Source organism: Pleurodeles waltl, chromosome 4_2 (assembly GCF_031143425.1).
Source record: "Pleurodeles waltl isolate 20211129_DDA chromosome 4_2, aPleWal1.hap1.20221129, whole genome shotgun sequence".
Lineage (NCBI taxonomy): Eukaryota > Metazoa > Chordata > Amphibia > Caudata > Salamandridae > Pleurodeles > Pleurodeles waltl.
The window spans coordinates 41,580,273-41,600,511 of NC_090443.1; the positions used below are offsets into that span (position 1 = coordinate 41,580,273).

General features: G+C 50.1%; 1 protein-coding gene across 1 annotated transcript in view; it reads right to left on the minus strand.

Annotated features, from left to right (window-relative positions):
* Positions 1–19,417: 19,417 nt before the first annotated feature.
* The window catches only part of LOC138292149 (putative nuclease HARBI1), a 49,386-nt gene continuing 48,564 nt past the window's right edge, over positions 19,418–20,239 (minus strand). Inside the window, exon 3 of the mRNA XM_069230559.1 lies at positions 19,418–19,540. Coding sequence (XP_069086660.1) covers positions 19,534–19,540 — 7 coding nt within the window. The 3' untranslated portion in view covers positions 19,418–19,533. The remainder of the gene's footprint in view (positions 19,541–20,239) is intronic.

The window sequence follows — 20,239 nt, forward strand, 5'->3', positions numbered from 1 at the left end:
TACTATATACACAACTCCTACCTCACCCTCTGCGGGGAAAACAATCTGAGATGGAGCCGACGCCCATGCGCAATGGAGCCAAAAGGGAGGAGTCCCTCGGTCTCGTGACTCGAAAAGACTTCTTCGAAGAAAAACAACTTGTAACACTCCGAGCCCAACACTAGATGGCAGGATAATGCACAGCATGTGAATCTGCAGCGTCTCATGCCACAAACAGATGTACACTGGGTAAGTGACATTTTCCATATACACACACACACACACACACACACACACACACACATACATATTGAAATTATAAATGCATTTATATAGAGCTTACGATCCATGACAAGGCAATTAATTGCTTTTGCAGTGAGTAGCACGCTACCCCAAAACCCATGCTTTGTAATTAGTAGGTAGGGGTTAGGGTAAGGGTGTTTTTAGGGTTTAGGGGTGAGTAAGGGAATATGGTGGTAAGGGTCTTTTAGGGTTTAGGAGTGGTTCAGGGAATATGGTGGTAAAGGTGTTTTTAGGGTTTAGGGATGAGTAAGGGAATATGGTAGTAAAGCTGTTTTGGGGTTTAGGGGTGGGTAAGTGTATAGGGTGGTAACAGTGTTTTAGGGTTTAGGGGTGGGTAAGAGCATAGGGTAGTAAGGGTGTTTTTAGGGTTTCGGGGTGCATAAGGGCATGGGAGTAAGGGTGTTCTTAGGGTTTAGCGGTGGGTAAGGGCATGAGGTGGTAAGGGAGTTTTTAGGGTTCAGGGGTGGGTAAGGGTATAGGGTGGTAAGGGTATTTTTAGGGTTTAGGGGTGCATATAGGTGGTATATTTTTTATAATAATTAAAAAAGGAGGGTTTGAGGGTCTCCCCCCAATTAAACATTATATAGGGCCCGGGGATCCCACAGGGCCCAACGTTAATATATTTATTTTCTGTGGGTAGGGGGCCACATGGCCTCCCTTCCCGGGCTGATCTTGGCCCCAGAGACCCCATCCTACGCGGCCCTGCGTTAATATATATATGTTTTTTGGGGGGGAGGGGATCTGTGGAAGCTTCTCCCTGGGCTGATCTTGGCCCTGGGGACCTCATCCCCCAGGGCCTGGCCATTTCACCTTGGTGCCCCCCAAGGCACCCAGTCAAAATGGTTGGGGAACACGGGGAGCCTGAAGGCCTTCGGGGTCCCAGCCGCCTCCCTGTCTCCTGCAGGAGCTGGCATTGATAAAGATGCAGCTCCTTCTCTGTGACAGCAATAGTTTCCTCTATTTTCCTGCCTTCATGTCTGCAGGCAGGGAAACAAGGGAATTCTCGGATTCCAGCAAGTGGGAGCTGTTGGACAGCTCTCACTTGCTGGAACCGGAGTGTTGGCTCTGACTTGATAGGAGCTGTCAAAGCTCCCACCAAGTCAGAGCAAATAGCTACGTCCTGGGGGTGGGCACATTATTGGCTCCACAAGGCCACCTCCAACATTTCAATTAGCCCCGCGGAGGTAGCGGTCCCCGAGGCTGCATGGGGGATAGGCGGGCCCCCGCATTTCATTCTAACTTCAGCCTGAGGAGGTGGACGACTCCACAGCTGCGAGGGAGGGGGCAGAGGCCCCCTGCTCTTTAATTGAATATGTGCCCCGAGAAGGTGGTGGTCCCCGGAGCTGTGGGAGGGGGGAATGGGTGGCCTCCGCATTTAATACTGTATTTGCCCTCGGGGAGGTGGTGGTCCCCGGGGCTGCCGGGGGTGCGGTCCCCCCCCCACATTTAATTTTATGTTAGCCCCGGGAAGGTGGCAGTCCCACATTTAATACTGTGTTTGACCCTAGTGAGGTGGTGGCCCCTGGGGCTGCAGGGGGATTGGGTGGCCTCCGCATTTAATACTGTGTTTGGCCCCGGGGAGGTGGCGGTCCCTGGGGCATTCAAAATTTCAATGCCCACGTGACCTGGCCCACCTGAGGACTATTTACAAAACGAGCACGCTTTCTGGACCAAGAGCTACCTTTCTGCCAAATTTGGTGTAATTGCGTCTAGTGGTAGGGTGCTGTTCCTGTTCAAAATCCCTATGGAAAAATGCATGGGGAAAATCATTTTGGGACCTTTCTTTTCTTTTTTCTCTGCCCCCGCTTGATGGATCACCTCAAAACTTTCCAGACAGCAGGTGACGGAAGCTTTGTATTTTTGGGGAAACTTTTGTGAAGATTCATCAAACGGCACCAAAGTTATTAGCATAACAAAAAACACTTTTTCAATAGAAACTAGGTCCTAACTATAATTAGCTAGTTTGATCACCACTAGGTAATTACTAGGCTCCCTGGGCCCAAACACAGTATTAAATGCAGGAGGGCTCCCCGCTCCCCCCCACCAAGCAGTCAACACAGAATGAAATGCGAAGAGCTGCTGGTCCCCCGCAGCCCCAGGGACCACCACCTTCCCGGGGCCAAACACAGAATTAAATGTGGGGGCACCCAGCACCCGCAACCCAAGGGACCGCCACCTCCATGGGGCTAACATAAAATTAAATGCAGGGGTGCAGGGGGCCAGGTGGCCCCCTGCAGCCCCAGGCACCGCCACCTTCTCGGGCTGAATTTAAATAAGATAAAGGGTCTTTTGCGGATCCCCTGCCCTGGGGACCACCATCCCCCGGGGCTAATTGAAATGTTGGAAGGGGGCCAGCCCTCTTTGGGAGCCAATAATGCCCCCGGGGCCCGCCACCCCCCCAGGGACAGCTCCTGCTACAAAGCTGTTTGCTCTGACTTAGCAGGAGCTTTGACAGCTCCCACCAAGACAGAGCAAACACTCCAGTTCCAGCAAGTGAGAGCTGTCAAACAGGGGAGCCCACTGGGACCGCCAGCCACCACCTGCAGTCCCCAACCATTTTGACAGGATGCCCTGGGAGGCATCCAGGTGACATGGCTGGGCCCAAGGGGATTGGGTCTCCAGGGCTGAGATCGGCCTGGGGAGGGGGGGGCCGCATGGTGCCCCTATCCCCCAAATAAAATAAAATGTTCTAGGTTGGGCCCTGGGGGATGTCATCAGTGATGTCACTGACCATGTCATGAGTGATGTAATATGTGAGGTCATAAGCAGCGCATTGAGCTGAGATAACTATAACTGCTGAATTTCACTGGTTTTGTACATGTGAACTGTGAGCCTAACTATAACATCGCAGTAACCTTTGTTTTTTCCAGTGAATTTCCATGTTTTTTTAAATGTAAAGTAATTTTCATTACTGTACGTTAATCCAACCACTGCCGAGCAGCGGGAGTTGGCTGCAGGGTCTGGGCTGCAGCCAGGCCCTGCAGCCAACCCCCAATAACCACCCAATCACGCTCCACGCATGGCCTGTCTCTCTGGGTGTAAGAATAGGTGTTAGAGGGTGCATCTGGGTGTGAGAGTGTCTGTTTATGTCTGTAATTGGGTGCCTGAGTGGGTCTGTGAGTGGGTGCATGAGGGTCTGAGTGGGGCTGTGAATGGGTGCACAAGAGTGTGAGTGGGTGCGTGACGGTCTGAGTGGGTCTGTGAGTGGGTGCATAAGAGTCTGAGTGGGTGTGAGTGGGAGAAAGAGATTGAAAGATAAATTGAGAGAGAAAGAGAGTGAGAGTGATAGAGAGTTTTTTAGGCTTTGATGAATGAGAAACTTAGAATGAGATATTTCTGGATAAATTGAAAAGAAAAATATATTTGTCAATTATAAAGAGTGAGATTGCCTTTCAGTATGAACCTTAAACTTTTGAAGTTTAAAAGAAATTAATGAGGAAAATGACCACAGGCACACCTGGAGTAGAACTCTCAACTTTCAGTGCGAGGGTCTGTGACCTTAACCGTTAGGCCATAGGTGACTCCTTACTTTGATGCTTCCAGACATGCCTATGACAGTGAACCCATGTATGTGACTGGAAAGAAACATGAATGTTCCATCACTAGGAATGTTTAACAGTAAAAACACTAAAAAAATAAAACAGACACACTGCCAAGCAATACTAGAATTAGAACCTTCAGCCTGAGTGACAGCACAATACCTTGACCATTAGGCCAGAAGTGACTCTGTTCTGCTCTGCATCCAAACGTAACTCTAACATTCTTATCAAACATTTTCCTAGTCTGACTTTTTGGAGTCATTGTATGGAGAGACCATTGTAATGACAATCTCTTTCCCTCTTTCTCTTCCACCACCTTATGGGATGGAAGAGAGAGGGAAGACCATGGGGGGAGCCTGAAGGCCCCGCGGTCCTAGCTGGCTCCTCACGTCCTGCGGGAGCCAGCATTTTATTGCAGCTCCCTGCTTGCGCATATTTGCATACAGGGAAACAGATGAAGTGTTTGCTCTGACTTGGCAGGACATAGCAGGAGCCTGCCTTGGGGGGTGGTGGTCCCAAGGGCCATTATTGGCTTCACAAGGGGGGCCCCATGGCCCCCCTGCAACGCAATCTAGCCCTGGGGATGTGGTGGTCCCTGGGTCTCCGCAACGGATTCCTTTCATTCTTTTATTGTAGCCCTAGGGAGGTGATGGTCTGTGGGGGGGTCCGCGCTCCCTGCCTGCATTGTATTTGATTAAAGCCCGGGGAGGTGGTGGTCCCCCGGGCTTCATGGAGCACACACCCCGCATATATTTCTTTAAATGCCCGGGGAGGTGGCGTTCACCTGGGCTGCGAGGGGGCTGGTGGCCCCCCACCTTTATTTACTTAGATGCCCCAGAGTGGTGGTGGTCTGCAGGGCTGTTGGGGGGGGGCATGTGTGCCCTCGCATTATATTTGTTTAAAGGCCCGGGGATGTGGAGGTCCCCTGAGCTGTGGGGGGGGCTGTATGGCCCCCCCTCCCAGCATCCATTTTCTTTAAAGCCCCAGGGAGGTGGCGGTCCATGGGGCTGCGGGGGGTGGTGGGGGTGGTACCCAGAATATCTTTGGCCCTGGGGAGGTAGTGGTCCCTGGGGCTGCAGGGGGCCAGGCCCCCCCAAACCCCACATTCAAAATGTCAATGCCCTCGGGACCTGGCACATCTTTGTGAAATTGTGGCAAACTTTTTTTTTTAAATATGTTTTTTACCCCAAGGGAGTTCCTCTAGGACCCTAGCACCAGAGCTAAGGGGTCAGGACGATTCTACCCTGGCCCCTTCTCTTATTTTTTTTACTTTTTCTGAGGAACTTTGCTGAAGCAGAGTCCCAAAATGGCTGCCAACACTTCCTAGTTTGAAGTGTTGGCAGCCAATCAGAGCACTACAGCTTTGTGCATGAGGTCTTATTATTTGCAAAGTTGTCAGGGAGGATCCACAGCCCTAGATGTACAAATGTATTTTCCCTTTAAATCTCAGAAACTACTGAACTGAATTACACCAAATAACCAAAAGCAAAATCTACATACCAACTGGTAGCCTTTGCTTTTACCCTCCTTTTTTCTTGGCTCCTGCTTGATGGATTACCCTGAAACATCCATACGCAACAAGGATCACCAACACACTTTTCTGGAAACGTTCATGAAGATTTGTCAAACGGTGCCAAAGATATAGACAAGTCAAAAAATGCTTTTTCTATGGAAACATGATTCTAACTATAACTACTTACTGTCGACCGCCAGTATATTAAAGTGCCTTTTTTTACATGGTCACCCCCCTCAGCTTTTTGCCTGGTTTCTGGTGCAAGTTCGACTAAAAGTGCACTGGGTCCCTGCTAAACAGGTCCCCAGTGCAAGATCTCTTTCCCTAAAACGTTTTTTTCCCAATTGGCAAACGTTTAGCTACCACTATAAGTTCCTACTACATGGTACCCCTGGAACCTAGGGCATGGGGTACTAAAGGAAGGCCCCTGAGGGCTGCAGCATGAATTGTCCACCCTCAGGGACCCCCTAACTAAGCGCACACAGTGCTGCTTTCACAGGCTGCTTGTCTTGGTGCAGAACTGAAGTGACAACACAACATGGCACACAGCCTGTATGCCCTGTCCCCTTTACACTGCATGCAATATATGTAAGTCACCCCTCTACAGGCCTTCCAGCCCTAAAGGCAGGGTGCATTATATTACATATGAGGGCATACCTGCATGAGCAGATATGCCCCTGCTATGTCTTTGTTGATTCTCAGATATAGTAAGTGAACAGTGAAGCCATTTTAAGTACATGTGCTTGACATTGGTCATTATGAGTTCCCCAGCTACATGATAGCTTCACTGACAATAGGGATGTTTGGTATCAAACATCTCATATTAATAATAAACCCTCACTGAATCCAGTGATGGATTTATGAATACATGCTCTCAGAGGGAACCTTAGGGTGCCCTCCTGAAAACCTACCAACTCCTAGCGTGGGCACTGACTGGTGACTGGTCAAAACCTGTACAACCACCTTAGACAGAGTTCTGGCCCCCTGAGGTGAGAGACAGTGCCTTCGAGGGCTCAGAACAAAGGCCCCTCTGGGCAGACGTGTGACCTCCCCTCCCAGGTAGGAAGCTTCAAAGGCCTTGCTGCCATTAAAATGCGACCCAGAAATCTCCAAATGTTGGAGGGGGCCGAGCCCCAGTCCCTGATCCCAATTTTGGCAGCAGGACTGGAGGAAAAATTTGTTAAATTAGGAGGAGTGCCCACTTCATGCCAGTCCCACCCCTAGCGTGGATGAGCTGAGGTGGACCCTACTTTTTAAATTCCTCCATCTTGTGTGGAAGGAATTAGGCCAAAAGGGTTAGGGCTATGCCCACTTACCAAAGGAAGGGTGTAGTCACTCTAAAGGGGAGTAGGTCATTGGCTACCACCTGGCACTCCCTGCAATGCCCCAGAATTCAGTATCTAGGTGGTACCCCTGGACCCTAGAATCAGATTCCTGTCAACCTAAGAAGATCCGGACAACACAGAAGTCGCTCAGCAGATTAAACTGAAGACACCAACTGACTTGGCCCCATCCCTATCGGCCTGTCTGCAGCCATCAAAGAACTGGCACCCAGAAGACGACTTGTCCTGCAGCCCAGTGACCTCCAAAGCCTTGGGAGGACTGCCTGCCTTCAATAAAGACTAAAAACTCCTGTGGACACCGGGCCTGTCCAAAACAAACCATCTCTCAGAAAGAAGTCTGCCTGAGGAACTGCCTAACCACTGCCTGGAACCACCCTTGCACCCAATGCCCCCAACCCAAGTTCAAGTGGCCCACCAGTCAAGTGCTTCTGACCACGCATCCACCGTGGGCTGACCCCTGCCGGCCTACACATTGACATCTGCAGCCTAAATCCGAGGACTCCCCCTGACCGTAACCAGCCCGGTAAACGGTTTCTGATGCCAAAAGACACACCTGAACCGGGAGCCCCTGGGCCTCGGGGAGCTGGACCATCAGTGCCCCTACAACCTGTGGCATCTCTTCTTACTTGGGCAACTTTGGGTTGATCTCACCCGGCCTCCTGAACATAGCCTGCAGCCTGTTTCTGAAAGTGATCTCCTACTTTGAGTAACATTGGGCGCCTGACGCTGTGTTGGCACTCTGCACCCAGCCGCCTCTGTGCCGCTGAGGGTGTAAGTTTTGTGCTGCCTTGTGGCCCCCCTTGTACTTGCCTCAACTCCAGGACATCGACCCCTGACTCTCTTTACTCACCTGTGAACAGCGCTTCAGCGGATACACCCTGTCTCTACAAGATAGCATTGGGCGACTGACACTGTGTTGGCACTCTGCACCCGGCCCCCCTCTGTCCCGCTGAGGGTGTAGGTTTGGTGCTGCCTTGTGGCCCCCACCCATGGTGCTCGCCTCTTCCCCCAGAGACCAACCTCTGACAATGCTTGTACTTACCTGAGAGCAGCACGTCTTCACTCACCCCCCAGTCTCCACTGATTAACAATGGCCACCCGACTCCGACTTTGACCTCTACACCCAGCCACCCCTGTGCCACTGTGGGTGCACTCTTGGTACCAACCTGAACCTTGCCCGGTGCTTTTCTAAAACCCTGAAGACTGGGATTGTAAGTTGTGTACTTACCTGTGAAACTGCATTCTTGTTTTCCTCCTATAGGTTAACACTGAAGTCTTTGAAAATTGCACCGCTGATTTTTGAAACAGCAAAGTATTTTTAACTTAAAAACTGCCTACCTTATAACTAAGTTCTTTGGTTCAAAGCATATATAAAAGCAACTGTTATTTTTCAAAATTAGTCTCAAATTTATTCCTTTTTGTGTGTCTCATTTATTTTCTCAGTGAGTACAACAAATGTTTAACATGACTCCTTGATAGCCTAAGTGCTCACCCACACTAACACAAAAGGAGCCGTAGACCTATCGATTTCTGCCTCTGCAAGCTTTTGGGGATCCTCTGGACTCTGCACAGTGTGCTTCATTTTAGTGCACTATATAGAGAGCCAACTTCCTACATTGGTGGAACAGCGTCGGGGTCTGTTACTTAACATGTGCTGATACCACTTGGTAAATAAGTGACTACATGAGTAAATCCAAAAATTGCCTTTAGTTAAGTTGCATTTTTTTAACTGGCTATTATTATAAATTCCTAAAAGTAACAGTTAGGGCTTTGGTTGGGCCCCTGTAGCTTAACAGTAAAACTTAAAAACTTACTTCAGTTAGGACTGAAAAAATGTGGGTTAGGATTTTTTCTCCAACTGCAAAAGGTCCCCACTTTAGTAAAATAATGAATACCTCAGAGGATAGGGTGGTGGAGCTCAACGCCACCTCTTTCCTCCAGCTTTCCACAAGCAGCTAAGGGCCCTCTGTAAAGGGTACATAATTAAAACAGGCTCAAACCCTCCCAGTGCATGGCTCCAGGAGCTACTGGCAGAGTATGACCAGGCGCATCCTTCTGATAAAGCCACTGATCTTGTAACTCAGGTTCAGGACAACTCAAGTGTGGAGGGAGAAAGGGACCATCCTAAACTTGAAATAGAGGTACCTGTACCCCAGGTATCTAGGACACCTCCCTCTAGTGAGGACGGATCAGGTTCCTCAATGTACAGAGATATAATTTCTGAGGAAGATGCCCTCTTAGGGAGGTTAGCTAAAAGACTGGACCTGGAACACAGGATCTTAGACAGAGAAAGGGAAAGCGCAGAAATGGGTTTAGCACCCATGAATGGAAACAGTCATATCATAACTAGGGACAGAGTAAAGCACAGTGACCCTAAAATCCCCAAAGGGATTGTCCTAAAAAATGAGGAGGGTGATGACATCACCAAGCGGTTAACAGCCTATGAGAAGGTCTGTGTTTCCGGAAAACTTAAGAAAGAGTACTAGGGAACTCTCCTTTGGGACGGGTTCTCAGGAAAGTGTAGAGATAGACCCCTCAGACTGAATGAGGCAGATACAATCTCCTATGATCTCATGAAGGCTACCCCGACTGAGGGATTTGGATTGACTCCAGAGGAGTACAGAATTAAATTCAGGGAGACCTGAAAAATCCAGAGTCAGTCCTTGGTTGATTTTGTGGACTTCTCAGTGAAAATTCTAGGTGGCTGGTTAAAAGGTGACAATGTGCATGAGTAAGAAGTGCTTTACAATCCACTTATGAAGAGCATCTGTTGAGTAATTGTGTTCAAGATAAGTTGCACCAGTACCTGGTAGACCTAGGTCCACTTTCTCCGCAAGAGTTGGGGAAGAAGGCAGACCACTGGATCAAAACAAGGGTGACCAAGACTTACACTGGAGGAGGGACCACAAGAAAAAGGCTAAAAAGCCCCCTCAAGGGAAAGAGGGTAACCAAAACAAGGGCAAACACAAAGGCGGTCATTCTGACCGCGGCGGGCGGCAGTAGCCGCCCGCCATGCGGTTACCGCCATTTGGCCGCTCCGCGGTCAAAAGACCGCGGCGGCCATTCTGGCTTTCCCGCTGGGCCGGCGGGCGCCCGCCAAAGGAGCGCCCGCCGGCCCAGCGGGAAGGCCCAGCATGAAAGGCCCTGCAATATAGAAGCCGGCTCCGAATGGAGCCGGCGGTGTTTCAGGGGTGCGACGGGTGCAGTTGCACCCGTCGCGATTTTCACTGTCTGCTCAGCAGACAGTGAAAATCATGCTGGGGCCCTGTTAGGGGGCCCCTGCACTGCCCATGCCAGTGGCATGGGCAGTGCAGGGGCCCCCAGGGGCCCCACGACACCCGTTCCCGCCATCCTGTTCCTGGCGGTAAAAACCGCCAGAAACAGGATGGCGGGAAGGGGGTCAGAATCTCCATGGCGGCGCTGCAAGCAGCGCCGCCATAGAGATTCAGCCCAGCCAGAGGTAATCCGGCGGGAAACCGCCGGATCCCCTTTTCTGACTGAATGGGCAGGAAAGCACCGCCAGCCTGTTGGCGGTGCTTTCCGTCGGTCACGGCCCTGGCGGTTTTTACCGCCAGGGTCGGAATGACCCCCAAAGTGTCTTCTAAAGGCCCCCAAAAACCTGCACATGAGGGTGGGCCCGAGACTATTCGCACCCCAAGGGTGGGTACTAGGGGAAACTTTGGGATCTCAGAAAGGCTTGGTGCTTTAACTGCAGAACCAATCACACCAAACTGGAGATCTTAGCCATCCTATCAAAAAGAATTCCTCCTGTGCACTTGCAGTAAATGCAGTGGTACGTCTCCAGATGGAATTCCAAGTAGGCCCTGACCATGTCAGTGAGCTTACTGAGGCAACTTTAGTCTCAGAGGGTGGGGTAGATGTAGCTGCACTGGCTGTGTGGCCCAGTAGTCTGGAAAAGAACAGACAACAGCCTTATATAAATGGGGTTCATGTTGAAGCACTGAGAGACACTGGTGCCAGTGTCACCATGGTGGCTGAGCAACTGGTGTCCTCAGACCAGTATTTACCTGGAGATACACATACTGTCCTACACGCTGACAATCAAGCTAAGGTCCATCCCATGGCAATGGTCTCTTTATAATGGGGAGGGGTTACTGGCCAAAAGAAGGTAGTGGTATCTCCTGCTATACCTGTCCAATGTCTGCTACGAAATGATCTGGAGTCCTCAGCATGGGTTGAGGTAGAAAGAAAGACCCATGCAGCTATGCTGGGTATCCCTGAGTGGATTTGCATCAAAACCCAAGCACAGAGCAAAGAACAGGGTGAAAAGGTAGAGTTGGAGCCTGGAATAATGGCCCAACCTACCAAGAGAAAAGGCAAGAAGACTGGGGAACTAGCTTCCAAACAGATCACAGAGCAGAATCTCACTCCTCAGAGAGAAGACCTAACTGCCCCAGAGGGAACTAAGCCTCAGGGGCTTGGGCCTTACTCAGCAGAGCTCCTAGGACCAGGGGGACCTTCTGGGGAAGGTCTGAGCCAGAGACAACACACCTGTCCCACTCTTGAAGGTGTGAGGCAGCAGGCTGTTGCACAAGAAAAAAGATGATGTTAGTCGGAAAGGGGATCCTGTATACTGAGGCCAGAGACCTTAAACCTGGTGACACCAGGAGACTAATGGTGCCTTAGCAATGCAGAGAGTTACTCCTAACATTGGCCCATGAATCACTTTAGCTGGGCACCTTGGCCAGACAAAAACCTGGAGTCTGTTGGAAAACCACTTTTACTGGCAAGGCATGTCCCAGAAAGTAAAGGAGTTTTGCAACTCCTGTGCCACCTGTCAGGCCAGTGGCAAGACAGCTGGACTACCAAAGGCCCCCTTAATTCTACTTCCAGTGGTTGGGGTTCCCTTTGAAAGTGTTGGGATTAACATTGTTGGTCCCCTTGACCCTCCAACAGCATCAGGGAACAGATTTATACTGGTGGTAGTGGATCATGCCACCAGGTACCCTGAAGCAATTCCACTAAGGACTACTATTGCCCCTGCAGTAACCAGGATCCTCATTGGTATTTTTAGCAGAGTGGGTTTTCCTAAGGAGGTGGTACCAACTTCATGTCTGGCAACACTTCATAGAAGTGCCACAGAAGGTAGTGGGTTTCTCCCTCATATGAACTTTTGTTTGGGCAACCTATTAGGGGACCACTCTGCCTTGTGAAGAAAGGATGGGGGAGACCTCCCAGAGAGCCCAAGCAGGACATGGTGGATTATGTGCTTGGCCTTCTTTCAAGGATGGCTGAGTACATGAAAAAAGCAAACAAAAACCTTGAGGCCAGCCAAGAGTTCTGGAAGCTCTGGTCTAACCAAAAAGCTGCACTGGTTGTATACCAACTTGGGCAGAAGGTGTGAGTGTTGGAGCCTGTGGCCCCTACGGCCCTCCAAGACAAGTGGACCCTACTCCATCCTAGAAAAGAAAGGGGAAGTCACCCACCTGGTGGACTTTGGCAGTTGCAGGAATCCCAAAAAGGTAATTCATGTAAATCGCATGAAACCCTACCATGACAGAGCTGAGCTAGCCATGCTCATGGTCACAGATGAGAGACAGGAAATTGAGAGTGAGCCTCTCCCTGTTCTCCTCTCCAGCAATCCCAAAGATGACTCAGTTGAGGGAGTATTCTTTTTAGACGCCCTCTCTGACCAGCACAGAGTGACTGCAGGCAGTTCTTGCACAAGTCTGCCGAACTATTCTCCTTGACCCCTAGCAGAACTACCTGGTGTACCATGATGTGGACCATGGAGACAGTTTACCTGAGAAAAACAAAATATACAGACAATCCGACAATGTCCAGGAGAGCATCAAAGCCGAAGTCAACAAGATGCTGGAATTGGGGTCATTGAGCACTCAGAGAGCCCCGGGGCCATCCCACTCGTGCTAATTCCCAAATCTCGTTCCCAGGGTTGAAGGAAAGAGATGAGTCTGTGTGGACTATAGGGGTCTCAATGCAGTGACCAAGACAGATGCCCAACTAATTTTAAGAGCGGATGAACTCACTGACAGATTGGGAACAGCCAAGTATCTGAGTACTTTTGATCTCATATCAGATAGGCCTGACTCCAGAAGCAAAAGAAAGGTCTGCATTCTCCACTCCACTCCAGATGGGCATTATCAGTTCACTGTTATGCCTTTTGGTCTGAAGAATGCTTCTGCCACCTTCCAGAGGTTGATGAATAAAGCCCTTTCTGGGTTAGACTTTGGTGCAGCAAGTCTAGATAGTATTGCTGTCTTCAGCTCTACCTGGCAGGATCACCTGATCCATCTCAGAAAGGTCCTTAAGGCTCTGAAAAGTGTAGGCCTCACTATCAAGGCACGCAGATGACAGATAGGAGAGATCAGGTTATATACTTGGGACAACTGCTAAGTTCACCCACTCCAATCCAAGATCCAGACAGTTGTGTACTAAGACGCGCCAACAGCCCAGACCCAAGTCAGGGCATTTCTTGGCTTGATTGGGTATTACAGAAGATTTATGAAGGGCTATGGCACCATTGCAGCACACCTCATAGACCTCGGATCCCAAAAGATTTCCAAAAAGGTATACTGATAGTCAGTTGTCAAAAGGCCTTTGACACCCTGAAAGAAGCAATGTGCTCTGCACCTGTTCTAAAAGCTCCGGAATAATCTAAGCAGTTCATTGTCCAGAGAGATACCTCTGAGCATGGGTTAGGAGCAGTCCTATCCCAACTCAATAATTATGGCCATGATCAACCTGCTGCTTCCATTAGGAGGAGGTTAACTGCCCGAGAGCAGCGTTGGAGTGCCATTGAGAGGGAAGCATTCGCTGTGGTTTGGTCCCTGAAGAAGCTGAGATCATACGTGTTTGGGTCTCACTTCCTTCTTCAAACTGACCACAGGTCTCTCAGATGGCTAAGCAAATAAAAGGTGAAAACCCCAAACTGTTAAGGTAGTCCATCTCTCTACAGGGAATGGTCTTTACCGTGGAACACAGACCTGTGACTGACCACGCCATTGCAGACGGCCTTTCCAGGGTTTTCCACTTAGAAGAAGAAGACTCGCCTGGGAAGTGTTAGTTTCATCCTCTTTCATTTGGGAGGGGGTCCCTAAGTGCACACAATGCTGCTTTTGCAAGCTGCGTGTCTTGGTGCAAAACTAAAGTAAAAATATGAAATGGCAAACAGGTGCCCTGCCTCCTTTACTCTGCATGCAATATATGTAATTCACCACTCTAGCAGGCCTTAAGGCAGGGTGCATTATATTACATGTGAGGGCATACCTGCATGAGCAGATACGTCCATGCCATGCTTCATCAATTCTCAGAAATAATTTAAGTACATGTGCTGGACACTGGTCATTAAGATTACCTCAGCTACATGATGGCTTCACTGACAACAGGGTTGTTGGTATCAAACATCTTCTGTTAATAAACCCTCACTGAATCCAATGATATATTTATTAATTAATAGATGCTCTCAGCCCTCCTGAAAACCTACCAACTACTAGTGTGGGCACTGACTGGTCAAAACCCGTACAGCCACCTTAGACAGAGTTCTGTCCCCCTGAGGTGATAGCCAGTGCTCTCCAGGGCTCAGGGCTCAGAGCAAAGACCTGCTCTGGCCAGAGGTGTGACCTCCTCTCCTTGGCAAGATGGACATTCCGGGGTGGGAGCTTCAAAGGCCTTGCCTCCTTTGAAATGCGACCCAGGCCTCTCCAAATGTTGGAGGAGGCCGACCCCCAGTTCCTGACCCCATGTTTGGTGGCATGACTGGCTAGAAAATTAGTTAAATTAGGAGAAAGTTTCAAATGAGGCTGCCAGGTAGTGGGATCTGAACCCCAAACTATGTCTTGGCTGGATGGGAAAGGCTGGAGGATGCTAATTGATGATAGGGAGAATGGTGAAATTGCGGAAGGGATGAAAGGTGAAATATGATCAGAAAAAAGAAGATTTTTAGAAGCGAGGAAGATAATCATGGATATGGTGAATTCATAGTCACTGCTAAAGAAGTAATTGTCAAATTCCAGATACTCAATGGGCTTATGTGGAATGGTGATAATAGTGGGTAAGGATACTTCTCTTTGACTGTGACATTAATTGGGGGTGAGATCCCATTTCTGTGTACAGTTTTTCAAAATAGAGAACTGATGCATAAACATGTTCTTGTGGCATATTACTCCAATGAAAACAAAGTTTACAAAATGTATGTATGAAAATACAGGAGGGAAATGTTGGAGGAAATGTGGCCAAGATGGGGAAACTTTGCACATGTGGTTCTCAACACTACAGACCTTTTGAATTAAATACTAAGGCCCTCATTTCAACCTTGGCGGTCGGAGGAGCCGCCGGCCCAGTGGGGATGTCGGCCGTAACATTGCAGCCGGCTCCTAATGGAGCCGGCGGCAATGTGGCAGTGAGGCGGGTGCAGCAGCACCCGTCACGCTTTTCACTGTCTTTTCACGTCTGCATCGCGATGGGGCTGTGCCTGGGGGCCCCTTCACTGCCCATGCCAAGTGCATGGGCAGTGCAGGGGCCCTGCGACTCCCCTTACCGCCAGCCTTTCCATAGCGGTGTCTACCGCCATGGACAGGCTGGCGGTAAGGGGAGTCAAAATCCCCAGGCAAGTACTGCAAGCAGCGCTGCCCAGGCAGATTCTCACTGTCGGGACATCCATGGTGGTAAACCGCCGGTCCCGGCGGTGTGACCATGGCGCTACCGCCGCAGTCATAATATGGCGATTCGTACCACCAGCCTGTTGGCGGTACAAACGCCACTTTTTTGTAATGAGGCCCTAAGTCATGTAAGGAGCATTCAGGGTTGCCCACTCCATACCGATCCAGGAATGATCATATTTAACTGCACCCTACTGAGATCCAAAGACTGACCAGAGTTGATTGGAGACTTGGGGCCACATGTACGAAGCTAATGAATTCCGAATCAGAAATAGCGACTCCTTGCGAATCGCTATTTCCGACTCGCAAAACGGGATTGTAGGAAGTTGGCTCTGTATGTGCTATTTCAAAGTAAGGAATAGCATGCACAGAGTCCAAGGGTTCCCCTTAGAGGTAAAATAGTGGTAAAAAGAGATAATACTAATGCTCTATTTTGTGGTAGTGTGGTCGAGCAGTAGGCTTATCCAAGGAGTAGTGTTAAGCATTTGTTGTACATACACATAGACAATAAATGAGGTACACACACTCAGAGACAAATCCAGCCAATAGGTTTTGTATAGAAAAATATATTTTCTTAGTTTATTTTAAGAACCACAGGTTCAAATTTAACATGTAATATCTTGTTTGAAAGGTATTGCAGGTAAGTACATTAGGAACTTTGAATCATTTCAATTGCATGTATACTTTTCAAGTTATTCACAAATAGCTATTTCAAAAGTGGACACAGTGCAATTTTCACAGTTCCTGGGGGAGGTAAGTTTTTGTTAGTTTTACCAGGTAAGTAAGACACTTACAGGGTTCAGTTCTTGGTCCAAGGTAGCCCACCGTTGGGGTTTCAGAGCAACCCCAAAGTTACCACAGCAGCAGCTCAGGGCCGGTCAGGTGCAGAGTTCAAAGTGGTGCCCAAAACGCATAGGCTGCAATGGAGAGAAGGGGGTGCCCCGTTCCAGTCTGCCAGCAGGTAAGTACCCGCGTCTTCGGAGGGCAGACCAGGGGGGTTTTGTAGGGCACCGGGGGACACACAAGCCCACACAGAAATTTCACCCTCAGCGGCGCGGGGGAGGCCGGGTGCAGTGTTAGAACAAGCGTCGGGTTCGCAATGGAAGTCAATGAGAGATCAAGGGATCTCTACAACGCTGCAGGCAGGCAAGGGGGGGCTTCCTCGGGGAAACCTCCACTTGGGCAAGGGAGAGGGACTCCTGGGGGTCACTTCTGCAGTGAAAGTCCGGTCCTTCAGGTCCTGGGGGCTGCGGGTGCAGGGTCTTTTCCAGGCGTCGGGACTTAGGTTTCAGAGAGTCGCGGTCAGGGGAAGCCTCGGGATTCCCTCTGCAGGCGGCGCTGTGGGGGCTCAGGGGGGACAGGTTTTGGTACTCACAGTCGTAGAGTAGTCCGGGGGTCCTCCCTGAGGTGTTGGTTCTCCACCAGCCGAGTCGGGGTCGCCGGGTGCAGTGTTGCAAGTCTCACGCTTCTTGCGGGGAGATTGCAGGGTTCTTTAAAGCTGCTCCTTTGGATAAAGTTGCAGTCTTTTTGGAGCAGGTCCGCTGTCCTCGGGAGTTTCTTGTCGTCGTCGAAGCAGGGCAGTCCTCAGAGGATTCAGAGGTCGCTGGTCCCTTTGGAAGGCGTCGCTGGAGCAGAGTTCTTTGGAAGGCAGGAGACAGGCCGGTGAGTTTCTGGAGCCAAGGCAGTTGTTGTCTTCTGGTCTTCCTCTGCAGGGGTTTTCAGCTAGGCAGTCCTTCTTGTTGTTGCAGGAATCTAATTTCTAGGTTCAGGGAGAGCCCTTAAATACTAAAGTTAAGGGCGTGTTTAGGTCTGGGGGGTTAGTAGCCAATGGCTTCTAGCCCTGAGGGTGGGTACACCCTCTTTGTGCCTCCTCCCAAGGAGAGGGGGGTCACATCCCTAATCCTATTGGGGGAATCCTCCATCTGCAAGATGGAGGATTTCTAAAAGTTAGAGTCACCTCAGCTCAGGACACCTTAGGGGCTGTCCTGACTGGCCAGTGACTCCTCCTTGTTGCTTTCTTTGTTCCCTCCAGCCTTGCCGCCAAAAGTGGGGGCCGTGGCCGGAGGGGGCGGGCAACTCCACTAAGCTGGAGTGCCCTGCTGGGCTGTGACAAAGGGGTGAGCCTTTGAGGCTCACCGCCAGGTGTTACAGCTCCTGCCTGGGGGAGGTGTTAGCATCTCCACCCAGTGCAGGCTTTGTTACTGGCCTCAGAGTGACAAAGGCACTCTCCTCATGGGGCCAGCAACATGTCTCTAGTGTGGCAGGCTGCTGGAACCAGTCAGCCTACACAGATAGTCGGTTAAGTTTCAGGGGGCACCTCTAAGGTGCCCTCTGTGGTGTATTTTACAATAAAATGGACACTGGCATCAGTGTGCATTTATTGTGCTGAGAAGTTTGATACCAAACTTCCCAGTTTTCAGTGTAGCCATTATGGTGCTGTGGAGTTCGTGTAAAACAGACTCCCAGACCATATACTCTTATGGCTACCCTGCACTTACAATGTCTAAGGTTTTGCTTAGACACTGTAGGGGCACAGTGCTCATGCACTGGTACCCTCACCTATGGTATAGTGCACCCTGCCTTAGGGCTGTAAGGCCTGCTAGAGGGGTGTCTTACCTATACTGCATAGGCAGTGAGAGGCTGGCATGGCACCCTGAGGGGAGTGCCATGTCGACTTACTCATTTTGTTCTCACTAGCACACACAAGCTGGTAAGCAGTGTGTCTGTGCTGAGTGAGGGGTCTCTTAGGGTGGCATAATACATGCTGCAGCCCTTAGAGACCTTCCCTGGCATCAGGGCCCTTGGTACCAGAGGTACCAGTTACAAGGGACTTATCTGGATGCCAGGGTGTGCCAATTGTGGAATCAAAAGTACAGGTTAGGGAAAGAACACTGGTGCTGGGGCCTGGTTTGCAGGCCTCAGCACACTTTCAATTCAAAACATAGCATCAGCAAAGGCAAAAAGTCAGGGGGTAACCGTGCCAAGGAGGCATTTCCTTACAGGGATGTATGTAGAAATCGCAATACCATTTTGCGGTACGGTGCGGAGTCGCAACGCAATTTGCGATATCGCAAATTGCACAAGGGTGTGGTCCGGAGTCGCAAATTGCGACTGGCTCGCAAATTGCACGCAGGTGCAAGGTGAAAACACACTTCCTGGTTCTGAGTGATGACATCAGAACCAGGAAGTACCCCCATGGAACAGAGAGGAGCTTACCCAGCACAGACAGCAGAGGCTCACCCAGCTGAGAGGAGCAACTACAGCCATGTCAGCTCAGGACAAGGACATACCCACTGCTGGGAGGAAGAGAAACTTAAGTTTTCAGAAAAGGAGCTGGAGGTCCTGACTGAGGAGTGCTGCCTGTACCATGATGTCTTGTTTGGCAAGGCATCAATGAGTGTCCCTGACACACAAAAGAAGATCTGGCAGGACATCCCGAGTAAAATCAATGCGATTGGAGTCAGCCATCGCACCATCGATGAGGTCCGCAAAAGGTGGTACGACTTCAGGTCCAGGACCAAAGAAAGGGTGGCAGAGTGGATGAGGGAGGTGCACGGAACTGGAGGAGGACCATCAACAGTACCACCTTCTACAGCCATTGAGAGCATGGTGGAGACCACTCCGGAGCCAGAGGCTGTGGTAGGAATCGGAGACCTGGACAGTTCTGCACCGGGAACATCCAAAAGTAAGTAGCAAAAATCACTTATTTACACCACTCAATGCACCATGCACACAACCACAGTACACAAAAGCATGCATCCTCCAGAGTTGCTCCATCCCTATATTGCAACCTACAGAACAATGCATTATGGGCAATGTAGTACAGTAGTCCAACTTTTGATGAATATTTATTGTGATACACCAAACATATGAGAGTCACTGACAGTGTATCCCCTGTGTCCCACAGGCCTCCCACAATTATCCACCAATGACCCTACTGTGCAGGGAGAAGAATCTGCCACAGCAGACGAGGCAGCCAGTGTAACAGCAGGGGAGTGCATGACTACACCACTTGTCCACCATGCACGTGAGACCACTGAGGACACAGATATCGATCTTGAGATAGGCAACCTGACACTGGGGCCACAGATGAGAGGGAGTCGGCCACATAGGTCCGCTGGGTCTGGGCAGAGATGGCAACATCAAACACAGTCAGCAGGTGAGGAGGATGTCACAGGTGAACAGTTTCTAGGACTGGAGGCACCCTTACTGAGCAGTCACCGCCTGCAAAATAAACATATGCGGGTTATGAACAGGAACCTGCACAGACTGCAACAGACCCTCTCACAGGGTTTTGCCAATGCTGACACCCAATTCACTGCCATGAACAACAACATGGCAAACCTCACCACCTCCATCAACGTCTTGGTCAGGGAAAAGGTGGCAGATAGGGCCCATGCAAGGCGCAGAGAGCGCAACACTGCTGCCCGTTTGGACCGACTGAGTCAGTCGATTGGCTGCCTTGCAACCACTACTACCTGCCTGTAAAGGTGCACCGTAAAGCTACAGGTGGAACCTGGGCATTTTGCTGGTGATGTAGCAAGGGGACTAGGGCGCATCAGTTATGCAGTGGACCTAATAGAGACCACCCAGGCAGCAAGGGGCATTGGCGATGCCCCTCAGGATAGTGAGGACATCTCCAGCGTGAGCAGTGTTTCAGCCTCAGATGCACGCATCCTGTGGAGTAGCAGTGCCTGCCAAGGATCAGGGGACCAACCAGGATTGGGCCATGGTGGCCGTAGTCGCAGGAGGGTGTGATATACTTATTCTGGGATTTGCCTGAGGCACATGATGTAAATGTGTCAGACATTACATTTTGCTTTTTTCTTGCTGTTGAGATGTCAAAAGTTCATTATTACACTGCTGACATTAAAGGGATTTTATTTTTGTACTGCACAACCTGGTTATGTGTGTCTTACATTT